The sequence below is a fragment of the Ictalurus punctatus genome, chromosome 12 (genome assembly GCF_001660625.3).
Source record: "Ictalurus punctatus breed USDA103 chromosome 12, Coco_2.0, whole genome shotgun sequence".
Classification (NCBI taxonomy): domain Eukaryota; kingdom Metazoa; phylum Chordata; class Actinopteri; order Siluriformes; family Ictaluridae; genus Ictalurus; species Ictalurus punctatus.
In genome coordinates, this window is record NC_030427.2 from 13217561 (window position 1) to 13236657 (window position 19097).

Genomic DNA, 19097 nt, shown 5'->3' on the forward strand with positions numbered 1-19097 from the left:
ATATACAGTACATAATATCATCAAAAGATTCTGAGAATCTGGAAAATTCTCTGTGTACAAGGGACAAAGGTGAAAATCAATATTACCTGTGATCATCTTCAGGCCCTCAGGCGGCACTGCATTAAAAACAGACATGATTCTGTAATGGAAATCACTGCATGGTCTCAGAAACACCTCCAGATCTCACTGTCTGTGAACACAGTTTGTCATGCCGTTCACAAATGCTGCTTAAACCTCTATCATGCAAAGAAGAAGCCATGTCTGAACTTAATCCAGAAACACCAGCGTCTTCTCTGGGCCAAAGCTCATTTAAAATGGACTGAGGCAAAGTGGAAAACTGTTCTGTGGTCAGACGAATCAAAATTTGAAATTCTTTTTGGAAACCATAGACACCGCATCCTCTAAACTAAAGAGGACTAAAGAGGAGAGGGACCATCCGGCTTTTTACCAGTGCTCAGTTCAAAAGCCTGCATCTCTGATGGTATGGGGGGGCATTAGTGCCTATGGAATGGACAGCTTGCACATCTGGAAAGGCACCAGCAGTGCTGAAAGGTATATGCAAGTTTTAGCACAACATATGCTTCCATCCAGATTCTTCAGAGAGACTCTGCCTCTCTAAGATACTCTTTTATACCCAATCATGTTACTGATCTTTCTTCAGTTCAGATGAAAGATCAGGGTTCAGTCTGGCTTCAGGATCAATTTGCCTTAACTTCATCCTGATCAGACAGAAGTCCCGACCCTGTTCTCACTGTTTGCCCTTCTTTGTCACAGTTGAGTAAGCCATTACGTCAGCTCATGAATTGATGATCACAGCTTAAAGGAAAATTACAGCTTTTGTAGAAAGCTTTGTTAAGTATTTGTCAATTAAGCTCTACATCTACTTCTTGCAAAGGTAGGAATTTGTGGGTATCAATTATTATCCTTGACACATATCAAACACTCCAGGAGTTTGCGAAAATGAATGCAAGATCAAGCAAATACTGCAATCTCCTGCAAACTATTGCAATGTTTCAAAATTACTACAGATTTTCTGCAGATTTGGGCCAAGAGGCATCATTTGACGTCATTTCAACACGCACTCAGTCAAAAAGGAAAGGGAAGGAATAAACAAGGAGCTTGTCTTAGTTGTAGAGCCATAATAATAATTTAAAAAAAAACTTTATAAAAAAAAGTGTCGAGCTGTGAGAATCAGCATTTCTCACGACGATGCCAAATGCTCGGAGTCTCCAGACTGCTGCTATCCGAAGAAAAACTGAGAGATCAAGGTTCTTCAGCCAAGCTGCTACTTTCTGAATCATTTGAAGGGGTTTGATGGAGATGGCTGGGAGGCCTGAGAGTAGTGCGTTGCAGCAGTCCAGTTTTAATATGACAAGAGCCTGGATCAGTACTAGCAATACCGGTACTCGGGGTACTGTCTGTGCAGCAAGCAGGTGGACTGGCTACACCAGAGTGGCCCTGGCTGTGAGCGAGTGTGTGGACAAAAAGTTTATTGAAGACCAATGAATTATTTAGAAGAAGAAAAACAAAACACTGAGAACACACAGAACAAAAGAATCAGACCGAATGAACTGAATAATACAAAGCTCTTTGTAAACTGAAAAAATGCCCACCAGTGTTTCATCCTTTATTTATTTTCCCACTCGAGGCTTCTAGAGAACAACGAAAACAAGCATTCGAGCGAAGAATAATGCTGGTATTGTTTAATTCCCCAAACATTATTGATGAATGATTAGCTATTGTAAAAGCTCTGCAGCAACACCTATGTAGACTTGAAATTTGTTCCAAATTCTTCCTCAAATCCACCGTGACCATGATGTGGAATTAGAGGAGGGGCCGCAGGAATTAGGGCTCAGTAAAGGAGTTCTGTGTGTTCGAACAATTCTGTTCATTCACCAGCCTCATGTGGCATCATTGCTCGAACAAGACGGGTAAAAACAGAAAAAGAGGAGAATTCATTTTGAATAAAATTGAGGTGTTTTGAATGATGTCTTGGTGGAAATGTAATGGGTTTATAAAGGTGTCATTGTTATATTGAACTGTTGAGTGCTTGTGAGCAGGTGATACGTTTTTGTCAACTTATGTTAAAAAAAATAAATAAATAAATAAAAAAAGAAAAAAAGAAAAAAAGACAATATATACATAAAGGATAGGCAAGATAATGATTTAGTTAGAAAGTTGACAGTTCCTAATGTTCTCATAAACATTATTTAAATTGAGACAGCACTAAAATTAAAATAGTTTCATTTTTACATACATACAGAATGATGACAAGGGCACTTAGTTATACTCACCTAGTTAGAAACAAACTTGAGACTCTTTTTTTTTTTTTTTTTTTCCATTGTTGTTTTTTTTTTTTTTAAATTAAAACCAGGAGCACAAAAAAAAAGTGAAATAAATATTTTTTTATTATTATTTTCATTATCATCATTAGCAACACTATACAAAGTGCCAGCTGTTTACAGGCAATCTCATGATGTCCAGCAATTTGTCCAATCAGCTCTGCTTTCACAGCAGGTCACAACCTCATTAGGCCAATCGAATGCCTATCATGCATATAATCTTGAGTTTTAAAAAAAGAAAAAAAAATAAAATTTATATATATATATATATATATATAAAAAAAAAATTATGCGCCGCACTGATATACAGATTTGATATAAACAGGCTTATTGGTCACAAACGAAATTGAATTATAAACATGGCTTTCTCGTACCATAGACAAAGCAGACAAGAGAGTTTTGAGTCAGATAAGTGAACTCTGTCGGAAAGAGAAAATCTTTCTTTTTATTTATTTCCATTTTAAATAATTTTTTGGTTGTTGTTTTTTTTCCCCCCTTTTGGTTAATTTTAATGATCTTTTTCTTTTCAGTTGTGTAGTCAAAAGCGCAAGGCATTGAGCACAGTGCCCTTTGCACTGGCAGTACTCAAATCAGAAAAAGGCCCGACATATATATATATATATATATATATATATATATATACACACACACACACACACACACACACACACACACACACACACACACACATACACAAAGTGCATTCAGGAGTGGCAGCAGTGGCACAACGAACTTCATTAGAAAGCCTGTCCTGTTAGTAAAGTGAAGCCAAGATGGTGATTAGGAACAAGCTGTTAAAGTGTCGAACAGCAACAACATGGTGGTGGCTTGTTCAAGCCTGTGGGCTGCATTTCAAGAAGACAAAAGAATGCAGACGTACAAGCAAACGCACGAACAGTGCCACCTGTAATTCGAGTGGTACATTCCTGCATGAGCTCGGCTCTTCCTACCACACCGTGTCAGAGAATCCTACTGTTCCCTGGCTGTACATACAATCAAAAGCATTCATACACTCTTACACACACTCTTACAAACACACACACACACACAAACACACACACACAATGTGCCAAACATTCACTGCCAAGAGTATTAAAATCAGTGTATAAATTATGGTCTCAAAAATGTGCAAAAATTTCAACATCAAAAAGGACAGACGGTTGTACAATTGTACATGCGTTACAAACGCCTGCACATCGAGTACGCTAACAGACACCGAATAATGCTTTCTTTCCATTTCAGATCGAGTGAACAGAAAACGTGAAGAAAATTCTGACCTTTTGACTTTGGCTAAGCACAACATGGAATACAGTATAGCAATAAAATATATATTTAAAAAAAAAAAAAGTGCTCTTGGCTCAGAGAACTGGGACGTACCAATAGTTTCTGGTCTGAAGGAGGGGTGTGGGGTGTGTGTGTGTGTGTGTACAGGGCTGGGGGAGTATCTGGATTGTACCTGACTTTGCATTAAGCTGACTGAGGGTGTCGATGTAATTACTCAAATGAATTCGAACAACAGGCTCTCAGAGTCTATAACAGTAAACAGAAGAATCTGGAGTACAAAAACTGTAAACATCACTTGGAGTGAAACAGTTGCATCTTAATCATCAACGGGTCTCGCCTTTTTTTTTTTCTTTTCCTTTTTTTTTTTTTTTTTAAAGCACCAGCCTAGAGGCTTTTCTTGTTTGTTTTTTTTTCCCCCTTGTGGTTCTTGTCAATACTGAGCCATGTACATGGCAGCATTCTGATCCATGCCATACAGGTACCAAGTGGAAAATCACAACTGCTACAAACAGAATCCCTACAGCTTTCAAATTTAAAACATTAAAACAGCTTTCACACACGCACATACACACAAAAAACAGCAGCACAGTGCCAAGCCAAAGCCATGTTTTCTTCAGAATAAGTATAACTGGTTTGAGGTGATGCCCAAGGGTACCGTTTAATATTCAATAAACCACTACTGAAAGATTGGCGAGCAAACACGTACCATCGCTTCACGGTGAACAATTAAACAGATCGTGTCCGATACACATCCACCATCTCCTTTTAACAAGTCGAAAAATGTGACCAAAAATAAACCAGCAGCTTTTTTTTTTTTTTTTTTAAACAGTTAAATAACTCTTCCTGTTAAACACAAGTACCTAATGTGTATTCACATTAATGTCCAAGGTTTTTTTTTTTTTTTTTTTAAATAATAACAGCTGTTTGTGAGAGGGAAATGGACTATCCATGAAGAGCTATGTTTACATGCAAACATTAACGTAACTAAAATCTTCACCACAAATGGAAAAATCTTTGTTCCACTGACAAAACTTAAAAGGTTCTCCTTGTTATTGTAATAACTAGTTACAATACATGTGGATGGGATTATATGTAACACACACAAGGAGATTTAACAGGCTGTTTGAGGTGAAGATAAATAAATCAAATAATTTGTTCAGTTTAGTGAAAACGTCTGCACGTAAACATGGCTGACGGTTTCCCTCCATGGAAAACTCTGTTCAGATCAGTCAGGGCCGACAGGCAAAACATCCGCTTCATTCATTTGATTTCGTACTTTGTTAAAAGGACGAGCTCATTTGGATAATTCAGTGGTGTTGTAAACGGTTTAAACAAACTCTGATGCCAAAGAGCTGTGAAAGACCCCGGACATTAAAAGGTACCAAGGAGAAAAATATGTAAATGACCAAAACATAGGCACTGCTGAACAAGTAAAGGAAAAGCAACACATTTCTAACCATAACACTGATCTACACGTCTGCGATCAAAAGGCAAGCTAAGACACTAAGCATGCTGCAGTAGTGTGTGCAAGCGTGTGTTATGGATTAATAACATGAGCTTACAAAAAAAAATGAAAATAAAAATACCTGTCAAGACGTTTGTGGGATAGTGAGGTCAGTTTCAGTTAAAAACAGTTGCAAATACGGTCAAGTACTGTTGAGCATTAATGAGAACTTGAATTCACGTTGGGCTTGAGGTCTGCTTCAACATTTATAAAAATAAATTTAAAAAAAACACTGAAATCAAATCTTTAATAAAATTTCATCTTTTTTTCCTTCTTCTTATGGCACTGTAAAAAAAAAAAAAAAGAAAAAAAAGAAAAAGAAAATAATACTTTAGAATTCTGCAGGCTTCCTAAATATGGCAATTAAACACGTATGGATAAACTGTAATCTAAATAAGCCTTGTGTTTATTTCCTCAATCATCTATTTCAAATAAATAACATTCATGCTGCTGTTAAAGGAAAACTCCACCCTGAAACACAACATACATTTATATTGAAATATCTGTGGCCTGTTTAAAAGTCTCCGGGTGCTAATTTGTACACTGGTGCTGTCTTTGTCCTTATTCCTGTGAAAAGATCGCACTGCTCTGATGTCACAGGGAGACGTTAGTTACAGTGCTGTTTAACAGGAGATAAAACTCGCCGAAATTATGGTCCAGCTTATCAAAAAAGCAAGAGCTTCTTTTATCGCTAACCGTTCTCCAGTGATGTTCGATGTCATACGAACGAGAATTCCAACACAGAAATAGTGTAGATGGTACTGCACATAGTGGACACAAAGTCACAGAATGCAACACAGCTATAAACGTGACTCAACCGCGCGCGTTAAGGCAGCGGCTAGTTAGCGATCTACTAGCACTGGCAGGCGAACACATGAAAGTTGAAGCTTTGGAAGCTGATGTTGGTGCACGGTGTACAGATCTGGAAGTGAGAGAGCTGGACTAAAAGGACTAAAGCGCCACTGCATTGCATTGTGGGTAACGTTAAGTGAAAATAGATCCCCGTGTGAATGAGAAGTTTAAAAAAAAAATAAATAAAAATAAATAAAAAAAAGTCAACATTACAGAATAAATCTTAAACGCTACTAAAGATGTGTTCTTTTGAAAGATTAATATACGAGTCATTCATGGTGGATTTTTCCTTTAAAGACTTGAATGATTGTAGTCTCTAGGCACCAGCCCCAGCGTGTGTTCTGGGTTTTTGGCTTTAATGGATGAATGTGTTTAAAAGACGACCTCAGCTTATGCTGAAGAATCCGGCACTGTGTTATGGGAAGGCAAAAGGAGTGCTTAAGGAATTGTTTGTAAATGAAGCAGAGAATAAGAGAAGGAGAAGACTTCATAGCACAAATCACTCGGTTTCCACAAACCTAAAAGGCACGAAGCAAAAGCAACACTGACTGAGTGAAACAAACGAATCACAATCCTGCTTGACCCTACAGCTCAAAAATAGTGGCACACTCTGATAAACCGTGAACACGGAGAGGGAGAGACGGAGATACAGCAACAACTAACGTTTGTACAGCATAGTGAGAGATGAAATCTACAGTATAGATGTTGATGATGAAAGTGTGTGTCTGCGGTCTGTACTAACTGTGCAAGAGAATGAGAACTTAGAGGAGTAACGCTGGAGTCCCAACACCCTGTGGTCTGATTTTTTATCCTTAGATTTGCCTTTTTTTAGCAGCTTGATGGCACACCAGCCCTCTCCTGGGCTCGACAGTACATTCTGGGTCGTGTTGGAACGAGATAGCCTCTCAGATTCATCCCATAAGCCTAGAAGCTGACGAGACTCCCTGGAGCATAGTCTCCTAGTCCAAGTTCGCATAACTCAAAAAAACAAAAAACAAACAAACAAACAAAAAAAAAACCTACAATAATAAAACTCGTTTAGTCTTTAGGGGTACTTACCCCTGAGTGAAATTAAGGTGCAATGTTTTCATACAGAATCAAGCTGCTCCCAAATGCTATCCTCCACCAACAGAGGCATAAAGCGCCTTTCTGCTAAGCCACACCTCCATTCTCTCTGGTCCAATGGAAGCGCTCTACAGCAGGCTGGGCGAAGTGTAGAAAAGGGCAGACACTTAGGGTTGTCTCTAATAGTTCAGTGATCGAGGGGTTAGTGAACAAAAAAATGCCGTAATAAGTCCTCAGCAGCTGGCCGTTGTTTTGTCTCCACAAAAATGCGTTTAAGGAAGTCACGGCAGTGGTCAGACACATGGGCTGGGAGTGTAGGGTTGGTCGGTTGTGTTGCGATTTTGAAGATGGCTGCCATCGCCTCGAACTCCGCCCAAGGAGGCCGCTGGGTTAGCATTTCAACTACGGTGCAGCCAACACTCCTGCAGAGATAACAGAGTATCACTGTTATTCATTACTATTAAGTTCTTGTCCACAGTGCGCCTCACTCCCATTGTCCTTCTAAAACTTCCGCCACTGATACAGAGGCTAGGTGTAACGCCTCTCCTAAAAATGCATTAAAAAAAAAACGAGGCTATGGAATGTTAGTTTTAAAAAGTTACAAAAGAAACAAAGGAAAAATTCACTCGAGGTCATGCTAAATAAATAGTAGCTAGTTAGTTGGATATAGGATTTTTTGAGGGATCATAGTAAGGTTATTAATTCTTAAGCCAGTCTTTACAGCCTTGAACCTTTGTCTCACCACATGCCAAACAGGCTTAGTCTCTCTTGTCTTTGAGTTACTCCTTTTCCCCTACCAGAGTTGCTTTTAAATAATACACTCTGGCTATAGCCTGACCAACAGGAGCCAAAGGACTGAGAAATGGTCTCAATCATCATTTTGTACGTGTGTAACAAAGAAGGCAAACAAAAAAAAGCAAAGCAGAAGACTTCTTTTTGACAGAAAGAAACATTCTACTCTAAGAAACTGAGTTGGACTCCAATGTCTAGTTTCATGGAGGGAAAGCATTTCAACTATTAATAATTGACTATTTTTATAAACAAACCATCGGTTTACAATGGCAGAAACCGACCAAATGAAAACATACCACTTATGGGATACAACTTGTGGGCCTTTCCTGCAGCTCCTTTGGTGCCCCCTTGTGGCCATGGCTCCCAGTTTGAGCTCTGCTGGCTTAAACTACAAAGAACAGTGTTCTAAAGACCCAAGTGAGCTCAGGTGTAAGACGTGGAAGTACTGGTCTATGAAAGGTTTTGTAATTTGAGTTACTTCAAACTGCCTAGAATTAGTAAGTCAAGGCAAATGCACTGAAGGATGCAATAATTTTAGGCCTTGTTTGCAGTGAAGTTGTTAAATTACACTGCAACAAGTCCAGCTGCTTTGACTTTATACTGCCATGCACATTATATGCATCTTCACATACCATATATCAGCTTTCCTTCCATAGCCCTCTCCACTAATGACCTCTGGGCTCATCCAGTATGGTGTTCCTGTCACTGACTTTATGCCCGTTCCTGACAGACATATGGTCTGCAGACGACGACTTGCCCCGAAGTCACCTAACTTCACATTTCCAGCTGAATCTCTCAGGATGTTGGCACCTGACAGGGGAAAAAAAAAAAGCACAAAAAGAAATGTAAAAAAAGTATGAGAAACAAAACAGGGTAAGGATTTTTATTAAATAAATAACCCAAACATTGCTTACATCGAATGAAAGCTACTAATTAGTGTGAAATTATTTTCTCATGACTGAGCTATTCCATCAAAGCGACAAGCCTTTTGATTGTCTTGTGAAAAGGTTGCACAAATGTCTACCCTTATATGTCAGTGTCGGAGCTGTGGGTGTCTTACGTTCTCACCTTTGATGTCTCTGTGTACAATCATGTTGCTGTGCAGGTAACACACTCCTTCCAAGATCTGCCGTGTGTATTTACGAGTGACGTTTTCTGTCAGGGCGCCATAAGACTTGAGTTGGTCTTTAATTGATCCCTGAGAACACAACCACAAACATCACATCTCGGAGGACGGGATTTTAAACAAGGTTAGGCTTCAGATGGCGGAAAAGAACTGTGTTTTACCCCAGGCATGTACTCCATGAAGATAGAGAGAGTTCTTTCGTGTGTGTCCCGCAGGCAGCCGTAGTACTGGACTATGCGTTCATGAAAAAGATTCTTCAGGAGCTGGATCTCACACTCCAACGCACTCACCTCCTTAACACGTAAAAAGACCACAGCGTGATGCACATACAAGACAAATTATAGTGTATATATACACGCGTAAATGCATATACATACAGTGGCTTGCATAAATATTCACCCCAGTGAACTTTTCCACATTTTATAATGTTCCAACATGGAATTAATTTGTTATTACATGCCATGGATTTACACAAAATATCCCATAATATTCAAAAGGTAGTGACTGGTCAGTGACCGGGTTAAGATGGGGATTAGTCAGAGAAGCAACAAAGGGGCCAAGCATGCCTCTCAAACTTGACGCTATCACCACCATGCTTCACTGTGAGCATGTGTTGCACAGAGCGATAAGCAATGAACATTTATGCAGTGAATACTTATACAAGCCCCTGTTAGTCCTTAGAGTAAATTATAAACATTGCATCATATTCACGCTGCACAAATACTGTGTGTTTCTCTCTAACCTTGCTGGTCTCCGGGCTGTCTGGGTCAAACTGGACCTGTTTGACGGCAAGTTCTCTGCCCGTGTCAGCATCGTAACAGAGAAAGACCCGACCAAATCCTCCCTGACCCAGCAGCTTTCCCAGGCGCCAGTTTGTGGGGGCACGAGGAGCTACACGTACAAAGACACACACACACGCTTACTGTAATGTCCACCTTCATGTCATGTCTGCATTAGATTAACACAACATGGCAAAAGACATAAATGAGAATGAAATTTTTATGCCTTTAACCTGGGAATTTTTCGATTTATCAAACTTACAGCGACTGGGCGGGCTGATGTCCATGACAGAGAGTGTTGGGTTGGGGTTGGGCTCAATGTCGCTACCACGGCGCCGACGACCTGGCTCTTCCAGTTCAGGCGAGAAGATGCTGCTGCCGCTGCTGGTGCTCGGGCTCTGGTCCGTCGGACTGAAGCTCATGGGTGAGCGAAAGCCGTGGCCCTGTGTTCGCCGTGCTCGTGGAAATGTCTTACGCCCTGCAGTGAGGAAGAGAGAAATCAAACTTTACAGACACACTCCTGGACCAGTAGACAAATGATCATTGTCTAATGTTTTATTAGATATCCATGCACTTCTTAAGCAGCTCATTATGTGATGTTCATCGAAAGTCTCTTAGGACACTACAGACCTTACAGAAACTTAAAGATCATCTCACAGTTTCGGTGTGAAATCTCGATTTCATTCCGACGTTTACTAGAGCCAGTGATAGCTCTGCTCTACAACAATTAGATCGATTTTCAAACTGTCATAAATGTAACTATTCACGATGGATGCAAAAAGCCCTTTACTTGCAATATAACTGCTCGACATAAACAATAACGACAGCAACGTTAACATTATTTGCATTAAAGTACGTAAATGGTCCCTCACCATCACTGTAGTCCTGCAGACCGAAGGGGACGGGATATCTCCGTGGATACGTACCACCCTTCCCTGACTTCTCGAACACTGGAATGTCACATTCTGAAACAGGGAGGCTTATATTATTCTTCCTTTACGACAATGTTACAACAGATCAAACAGTAGAATTAGTGTTTGTGTGTTTGTGTTTATAAAAGCTTACCCGGAAAGTCCTGATGGTTATCTGGGTAACTCTGAGCTCGGGGCATGCGGGATTTAGGATAGCTATCGCTATAAGATGAGAAAATAAAGTCATTCATATTCCCCCCATCTTAAAATTTGTGTGCACACGCATGTCCTTTAAAAATACCTTTCGAGAGGGCTATCCAATGAAGGACAACTGCCTGATGCTGAATTCTCAGGGCTGCTCATGGATAGCGGATCCAGCATCTGTCCATGCAAACACATACCGGTGTCACTGCTATTTCCCCCCCGATCTCAACATGTGCTAAAGCTTGTTTGATATTCAAAAAAAGGCAATAAGTGTGTCATCACCTGGTCCATGCTCTCAGGTATGAACTCTCCCTCGCTGTTGATGCTGGTGAACGAGCCGTTTCTGGCCACCTGCTGCAGAGCGTCAGGGATGTAGCCTGGTGGGGGAGAGCTGCGGTCTGTCGATTGAGATCCTGCACAGACACAGCGGTTTGTATATCCCTTTAATTAAATTTGATCTCATCTTTAAAAGAAATAAATCTTTGAATCTTTGTTCGAGACTGTAAAACAGAAAAACGGTCGTAGTCAGTACGACAGGTTTATCTTAATTCACATCGAGAACACCCTGTCTGCAAACTCCACCTCATCTTTAGAGTGGGAGATTGAGTCATGGCTTGGCTGCAATCGTTTACCGGAATGAAGCTATAATTTCCCAAACAGATTCATTCAATCAGATCACTAACTGTACATGATGTACACGGTTTGAGACGTCACAAAAAAAATAATAAACGAGATGCACAAAGATTAAGACGACAGCTTAGAAACTCAGCACTGACCTATCAGGGCCAGCATGCTCTTCCTGTCCGTGTTGTCCAGATGCTCGTGCGTCAGCAACATATTCATACCGGAGAGGGAGTTCTGATCAAGTAAATGTATAAAAAAAAAACCAAATTAATTATATGACTAGGATCATTAAAAACAAATGCAGCAGAACTATTTACATTCCCCTCAATGTGAGTGTTCATGTACATTAGTGAGAATAAATACTATTCTTAATTTTGACTACATCTACTGTATAGATTATGGCCAAGCTGTACAGATGCTTACGCTTATCCAGAAACCTGCTTGTAACTCCATTAAGTACCGAGAGCACTGGCGAGTGAAACCTTATTTAACAAGATCCGATTATGCGAATTAGACTTTTAAGACGACCTGTCATTTTTAAAAAAGACGTTTTCTATTAACTCAGACTGACCTGAGTAGATGCTGAAAGCACCAGCAGAATCTTGAGACTCTTCATGTGGACGGAGCGATCCAGCAGCTCAACAGCCTTATCCAGATCATCTTGGGTGCTCAAAGGAATCACCAGCTACAGAGGGGGAAGGAGAGCGAGAGAGAGGGAGAGCGTACAGAGACCGTGCAAAGTAGGAGACAGAAAAGTGAAAGTGAAAGGATAAGATGAAGGGGTGAAACAGAAAATAGGAAAATGATGAACTTCCAGTTCATTTCTGATGAATTTCAGTCAAATCTGTGTAGCACATTAATCATTATTCCATTCAAAATGATCTTGCATTATGTTCTAATCATGCATAATAATAATGACAATTATTATTTCTGTACACAGAGCAACGAAGCAGATGCCAGGTCAGTAGTAACTACGAGGTCCGATGTACACATGCACACTGATCTCTGATACCTCATTATTGGTGTAATGCAGGTCCATTGTTTGACCAAACGCCACTTTAGCTTTGGCACTCAGATCGTCCAGCCTGAGAGGTCGAGGAAACTGCAGGATCCTGAAAAACCACACCGAAAAGTAGATAACATCATATTATAATGTTAATACAGTGTGTACACACACACACACAATACTGTTATGCAACATTTTAACATACCCACATCACATAAATACAACACACTAAACAACTCTATACACTATATTCATCCTGTATATCAGCATTTCTGAGAGTGGTCCTTAAAGATCCACAGACTGCATATTTTTGTTCTCTCCAAGCTTCCAACACATCTAAAAAGAGGAAATATGACAACTGAATAATCAGTACAGGTGTGTCAACAGCTGGGAGAGAGCAAAATACACTCCAATGTATTATTAACAAAGATGAATAGAAATAAATGAGTAAAATATTAGCATAAACCAAAGTGCAACCTAAAATATATTACAAACGTAAACTGTTACGAGTAGATAACAGTAGTACGGGACTTTCCGAAGCTTTACCTCTTCAGATAGGAAACAGGAACTTCAATTACCAACTAATAACCCATTTTTGCACTTGTGAAGCATCATCGTTCTTTACATCACTAACAAAGACGCAGAGCTTAATTTGAAAAGGCTACTATTGCTAATAGCCAATCAATAGCCTCTTTCACATAACGTAATCATTTCAAGTTCTAAGGTCACCTGAATTTGTTGTCACGAAGTGAAGCCTACAGTCACGTAGCATGCGTTGTAGAGAGTGTCATGGCGAAAAGAAAGCAGTTATCATTACCAGCATTTTTTAAGAACACAAACAAAATACTAAAAAAGGCAAGAGTCCAAGAGAGCAAGCAGCAGCAGGTCACTGATGAAGCAGTTTGGTGACCGATCCTACAACTAGCAGTGATAACGCTAGTCTGATTGTGGAAGGTTTTTAGAAGCGCTTACGAGGCTAAACTCTGTCAATATGCGCATGGTTTTGAAAGTGAGATTGGCTGCCCGGAATTAAATAGAGTTACCAGCCCATGTACAGTCGTTCAGGCTTTTACGGAGTACAGGGACTCAAATAGACAAAAAGTTCCAGAAAGACTGAAGCAGTTGTTGGCTACTGTAAATACCACACCAATCTCGAGTGAAGCACGAGCGGGGTTTCTCCAAAATCACCCATTTTTAGCTCGTAGCGTGGATCACTTTTCATCGCCACCATCTTGTCTATGATATTTATGAACTTACCAAGTTCAATCCCGAGCCGTTTGTGCACTCATGGATAAGGGACACAGGGAAGAGGAGGAGGACACAGACTCGACAGCTTTATAGAATATTTTGTCTTAGGAAAGACGTTTTTTTTTCTCTTGATTACGTTGTGCAGGTAGTGTTTATTGTAAGTTCGCTTACTGTACGAAATCACACTTCCCAACATTTTAGGCACGATGTTTGATTATCAACCCCAGCGAACTGTGAATAAGAGCTCTTTAGAAGATGAAGTCAATACCTCTTCTCTCCTCGGTACTCAAACTTCACCCGAACATCATTCTGTAAGGAAGAAAGCATCATTACAGTATCAAACCGAGTAACAATACGTTTCGTTCCATCACTTCCTTCATTTTACCATTCACTAAAAACAGAGTATACAAATACTTCCCTTATACCTGTCTTTGCATGGAGCTGAACAGCCACAAATGGTTATATGTTCATCTAGAACTTCCTAAAATCTGTCACGTTTCTCACTGTACTCTTCACTTTTAATGCTTTTAAATGATTTTGGGCTGTGTTCCGTAAACAACAACAAGGCAAACGCAACAGACCTGGTTCTTGGGGGACGAGGCTTTGGGTTTTCCCAGATCAGGCATGGCTGACCGGCTGGAGCGCTGCAGTTCAGCCAGGTCCTGCATGATCGAGTTCAAAACCTCCTGTTCGTCTGTCAGGAGAAACACAACCATTTTTCAATAAATAAATAAATATCTGGCAATAACAGAAAAACAACAGACAAGGTATTAGGAAGTTAGTACATACCCATGATCACTGCTCAGATTTTGCCCCAGGAGCTCAGGAAAGAGGATTTGCCCATCAAATGGGTTCCTTTCTCCTACATACAGAGAACACATTTTTAAAGATTTACACTAATGAACATGTGTGCAAGAACTCTTGCTTCAACGTAGAACTGAATTAAAGTAATTTCAAATAGGTGAAAAAAAATTACATGTGTAATGCTTAATCTTAATGCCAGACACTACAGATAGCAATAACAACTTTGGTTACATTAATCATTTTTAAATTTTAAAAATTATTAATTGCATCTATAATATGCTTTTATCTGAAACTGTAGAAATAAAATATCAAAAGTCAACAAAAAAATTATTTCACTGTTTTTGTTATCGGAAACTTAAACTTTAAAAGCTTTGAAGCCACTTCACAATCACATCATGTCTCACACACACACAAAATAAATAAAAACACGTCACATGTTTCCTGCTATACAGGAGCTGTCAAAATGTTTGATTTTGTGGTGGCTTTTTTTCTTCCTTCTTTAGAATTTGGGATGCAATTTGCAGAGTTTTTGTATGTTTGTTTTTTTTTGCGAACAATTACTTGCATTACACGAAACTGTTTTGCACGGTCTTTCAATGTGATGTTTGTTGGTAAACGAGACATTTTAACTATACTCTTGTTCGACGCAAGTGAATCGAAGGGGGCTTGGGCTGAATGAGCGTTGTGACGTCACATGATGCGTCTTGGTACAAACCTGCGGTAATTTTGAAAAATTGCAAGCTCCTCAGAGTATTATGGAGTTTGCTTGATTTTGCATTTGCAGAATCGTGGAAATCCTGGAGGTACTTCATAAAACTTATAAACCCCACTAACTACAGCGGAATTGAGGTTCCCTCAAAATCTGTTTTTTCCCCCCTATGTTCAGAACCAAAAATGTTCAGTATCTAGATCACCTTCGTTCATGAGATTTTATTCGTTCACTCCGATTCCAAAGAATATTACATTCTCCTGAATAGGAATTTCCTAAAATGTTAATTATTGTTAGGCTTCGAGTAGATATTTCTACTGAAAATGCCTGGGTATTTCCTTAGAACTTAGGGACTTATACATACCTTTTTCCCTTTCAATCTAGGTAGGAGTAAATGTATTTTTTAGGTACTCGTCGATACTGATACCGAAATGAAACCTGTGTAGTATTAAGCAATCGGGGGAATCGTGGATGCAAGGCTGTGATGGTGTCCGACCTGTGCGATGGTCGTTAAACATGAAAAAGTAGCGTGAAATACAGCTCGTCTCTGAGAATCCGTGTCTCAGTGCTCACTCATATGAAGTGCTCTCGTGTGCAACAGGTTTTCTTCAAGGGTCACTTTTGTACGTGTGCAAAGTTCGAGTCGTGCTGTACTCGTTTTGAATGACCACGCTCGCCGATACCGCTCGGCCACCCTTACATCCTCTATTAAAGATACTGTTTAAATGCTATAAAGATGCTTCATCAGGTTATTCTCTATTGTAGGAAGATGCTGTAGCGGCACCTCTTTATATTTTCTGATTCGCTTGGCGATGAATGCCATCATTAGTCGTAGAATTGGATGTTGTTATCAGTGCATTGTGCTATAGAGTATGAGTAATAATGATGACTAAATGCATACAGTATCAAACCTATAACTGATATCAGTTATTAATACAGCGCTAAATGAAATTATTTTCCAACAATCTTTTCTATCAAAATTCTCTCTCATCAGAGTGTGGTCACAGTGAAATAAATATTTTCATTCTAACAAACATTCAAAGACTACGGGTTCTTTTTTTTTTCTTTCTTCAAATTAAGCATGCAAATTTACGCATACTTGCATAGTTAATTAGACAACGTCTCATTTGCATAAATAAAGGAACAATAAAGATATATCGTTATACCTATCGTTAAGGAAATAGTAACTTTTATGATACAAACTGATAACGCTGACAAGTTGCGAAGAGGAAGAAAAATATTTCTTCATGACTTCAGTTGCTGTCAAAGTTTTGCCCGATGTTAGCTTCTTAGCATGCTAAATGCTTCTCGCTTAAGGGCTGTCGGTTCCACAGAAAAAAAAAACAACAAAAAAAAACTAAGTGACATAAGTTTACTCCACAGACCTACAAATTAACACTTTATAACCAGGAATGAACAGAATTATTACAACAAAAACACAACAGTTCAGCCTGGAAGTAAACTAACGATAATACTAACGCAAGCGAACATAAGCACCTATCATACCTTTCTAAATGTTTACCAGTTTTACGACATTAAACACAAACATACTGAGAATATTAGCTGTGTGAAATATTAGTTAGGATATAAATACTGCTAAACTACAGGAGAGTTAGACAGCTTGCTAGTTATCGACAGTCCGTCATGTTAGCCTGCTAAACCGCTAGCATACTTCTAATGCAGCTTTAGTTAGCTGACTGGTTTATCCAAGATGCTGAATAGTATTTTTCCATCATTATATAGTATGTGCTTATTGAATTAAATTGAATGTTAATTAAAGCAGAAACCCAGACAGTCAGGGTTTGCTAGCTAGCCGCTACAGCTATGCTAACGAGCTATGCTTTCGACGAGGCTAGCTAGAGTGTCGCGCGAGACTAGACTACACTGCACTGCACTACACTACACTGCACTACACAACACTACACATAGCCAGATAGCTAGCAAACATCGTCTCGCGCAAGCCGAAAACGTTCACTAGCCACACGAATGCAGTTACTTACAGGTATTTACGGTTAAAATGCATAAGAGGAATTGAACAGCAAAGAAAATGAGCACGCTTCTCACCTGGGTTGTCTGTGTTGAGTTCACTTCCTCATCCAAAAACGGCCCTGGAAGTGCGGGCCTCGCGCTAATGTGACAAGTTAGAAAGTCCGTTTAGAAGTTCAACTTCAGCGCAAGGCCTACGTGCATAATCACAATCATTCGCTTCACTTAGCTTAGCTTAGCATATCATAGCTCTGCATAATGTCGCCAGGCATATCCATTAATTAACCACTGAACAGTTCACTAACTTGTGACATTTGATAGAGATGGTGTGTTTGTGTGGTCGTGCCAATGCGCGCGCATTTACATAAAACACGTCTTTTAAAAAAAAACCGACTTGGACAGCTAACGTTAAACGTCTCAAGCGTTTTTCGGTCTGTTTTGTTTACATGCAAAAAAAAAAAACCAAAACCTCCAACACGACACGATCCGAGAAACCACGAAGCTGCTCCCCCGCGAATACGGTTACTGTCCGTAGAACAGGCCGAGCGCTAGACAAATTAAGGACGGGTCTCAAATCTCACCCACGTCCCTATTCATGTGCACTACATAAAGGTTAAAAAACCACCCTACCTAGTGCACTAAGAATCTAATGAGAAGCTATTTGAAATACAACCCTCTGACGCGCACATTTGATCTTCAGGGCAAGTTGTTGTGGGTTTGATTATCTCTCCACATCACACTGCCGTCAAGTGGCCATCATGGGTAATTTAAATCCCAAAAACTATTTATTCGGTTATTGGGTCAAGTACAAACAAATAAGGTGTTTTAAAATCAGGTTTTATTCGACCAGTGGTTTTCAATCCGGGTCCTGGGGACCCACCGCTCTGCACATTTTGTATGCTTCCTTTATTTAACATACATGAATTGAGCTGAGTGTGTTAGATGTAATGAGTCTTTATTTGTCACATATACATTACAGCACAGTGAAATTCGTTTCTTCGCATACCCCAGCATGTCAGGAAGCTAGAGTCAGACCACAGGGTCAGCAATGATACAGCACACCTGTAGCAGAGAGGGTTAAGGGCCATCAAGGGCCCAGCAGTGGCAGATTGTTAGTGCTGGGGCTTGAACCCCTGACCTTCCAATCAGTTACCCAGAGCCTTAACCATCAAGCCACCACTGCCCATATGAGATATGAGAGAGACATACAAAATGTGCAGTGATGTGGGTCCCCAAGACCAGGATTGGAAACCATTGACTTAGACTGAGGTTAGATTGGGATTTAGGGGGTGGGGAAAGTGGGAGAAATCATTCCTTCATTCATTCGTTCAAGTCCTTCATCCTGGTCAGGATCACCATGTGTCTGGAATGTACCCCGGGAACACTGGATGTGAGACAGGAATACACTCCCGGAATGAGACGCCAGTTTAGAGTCACCTGGCACGCTTTTGCAAGGTTGAAGGAAACTGGAGAACCCAGAAGAAACCCACGTGGACATAAGAACAAACCGGGGAGCCTGCAGCAACACTACTTTTGGGGTAACAAAATGAAAGCAAATTTAAAGTTTCGATTGCCCCTCTTCGTCTCCCTCCGCTGGCTTCCTGTAGATGCCCACGTCATATTCAAGACCTCGTCTGGAACAGCACCCCCCTACCTCAATAGTCTCCTTGAACTTTATGTTCCCTCCCACAACCTGCCTGGTAGAGCTTACTCAGCACAGCATGAGGTCCCTTTCCAGAACCTTCAAACTGGCTGTCCCTCAGTGGTGGAATGAACTTCCAAACTCAATCCGTACAGCAGAATCTGCCACTATCTTCAAAAAATGGCTAAAGACCCAGCTCTTCAGTGAACACTTAACTAA

General features: G+C 40.1%; 1 protein-coding gene across 2 annotated transcripts; it reads right to left on the reverse strand.

Moving 5' to 3' along the window:
- Positions 1 to 2390: 2390 nt before the first annotated feature.
- map3k2 (mitogen-activated protein kinase kinase kinase 2) lies at positions 2391 to 17782 on the reverse strand. Of its 2 annotated transcripts, XM_017481364.3 has the most exons (18): positions 17315 to 17782; positions 16454 to 16569; positions 14527 to 14599; positions 14319 to 14431; positions 14006 to 14046; positions 12496 to 12595; positions 12055 to 12168; positions 11636 to 11717; positions 11142 to 11272; positions 10957 to 11036; positions 10810 to 10877; positions 10617 to 10709; positions 10007 to 10222; positions 9708 to 9856; positions 9127 to 9258; positions 8908 to 9037; positions 8472 to 8649; positions 2391 to 7469 (listed from the first exon to the last, which is right to left on the reverse strand). In XM_017481364.3, the coding sequence occupies exons 3-18, from the start codon at positions 14528 to 14530 to the stop codon at positions 7250 to 7252; spliced, it is 1851 nt and encodes a 616-aa protein (XP_017336853.1). In that variant the 5' UTR covers positions 14531 to 14599; positions 16454 to 16569; positions 17315 to 17782; the 3' UTR covers positions 2391 to 7249. The 2 variants fall into 2 exon arrangements, with proteins under 2 accessions (XP_017336853.1, XP_017336855.1); XM_017481366.3 differs by lacking the exon at positions 16454 to 16569.
- Positions 17783 to 19097: the final 1315 nt, after the last annotated feature.

Coding starts and splice junctions, on each gene's coding strand:
- map3k2 (XM_017481366.3), bottom strand. Junction 11,037..11,141: donor TACCTGAGAGCATGGACCAG/GTGATGACACAC, acceptor TTGCATGGACAG/ATGCTGGATCCGCTATCCAT. Junction 10,223..10,616: donor TCTGCAGGACTACAGTGATG/GTGAGGGACCAT, acceptor TCCTCACTGCAG/GGCGTAAGACATTTCCACGA.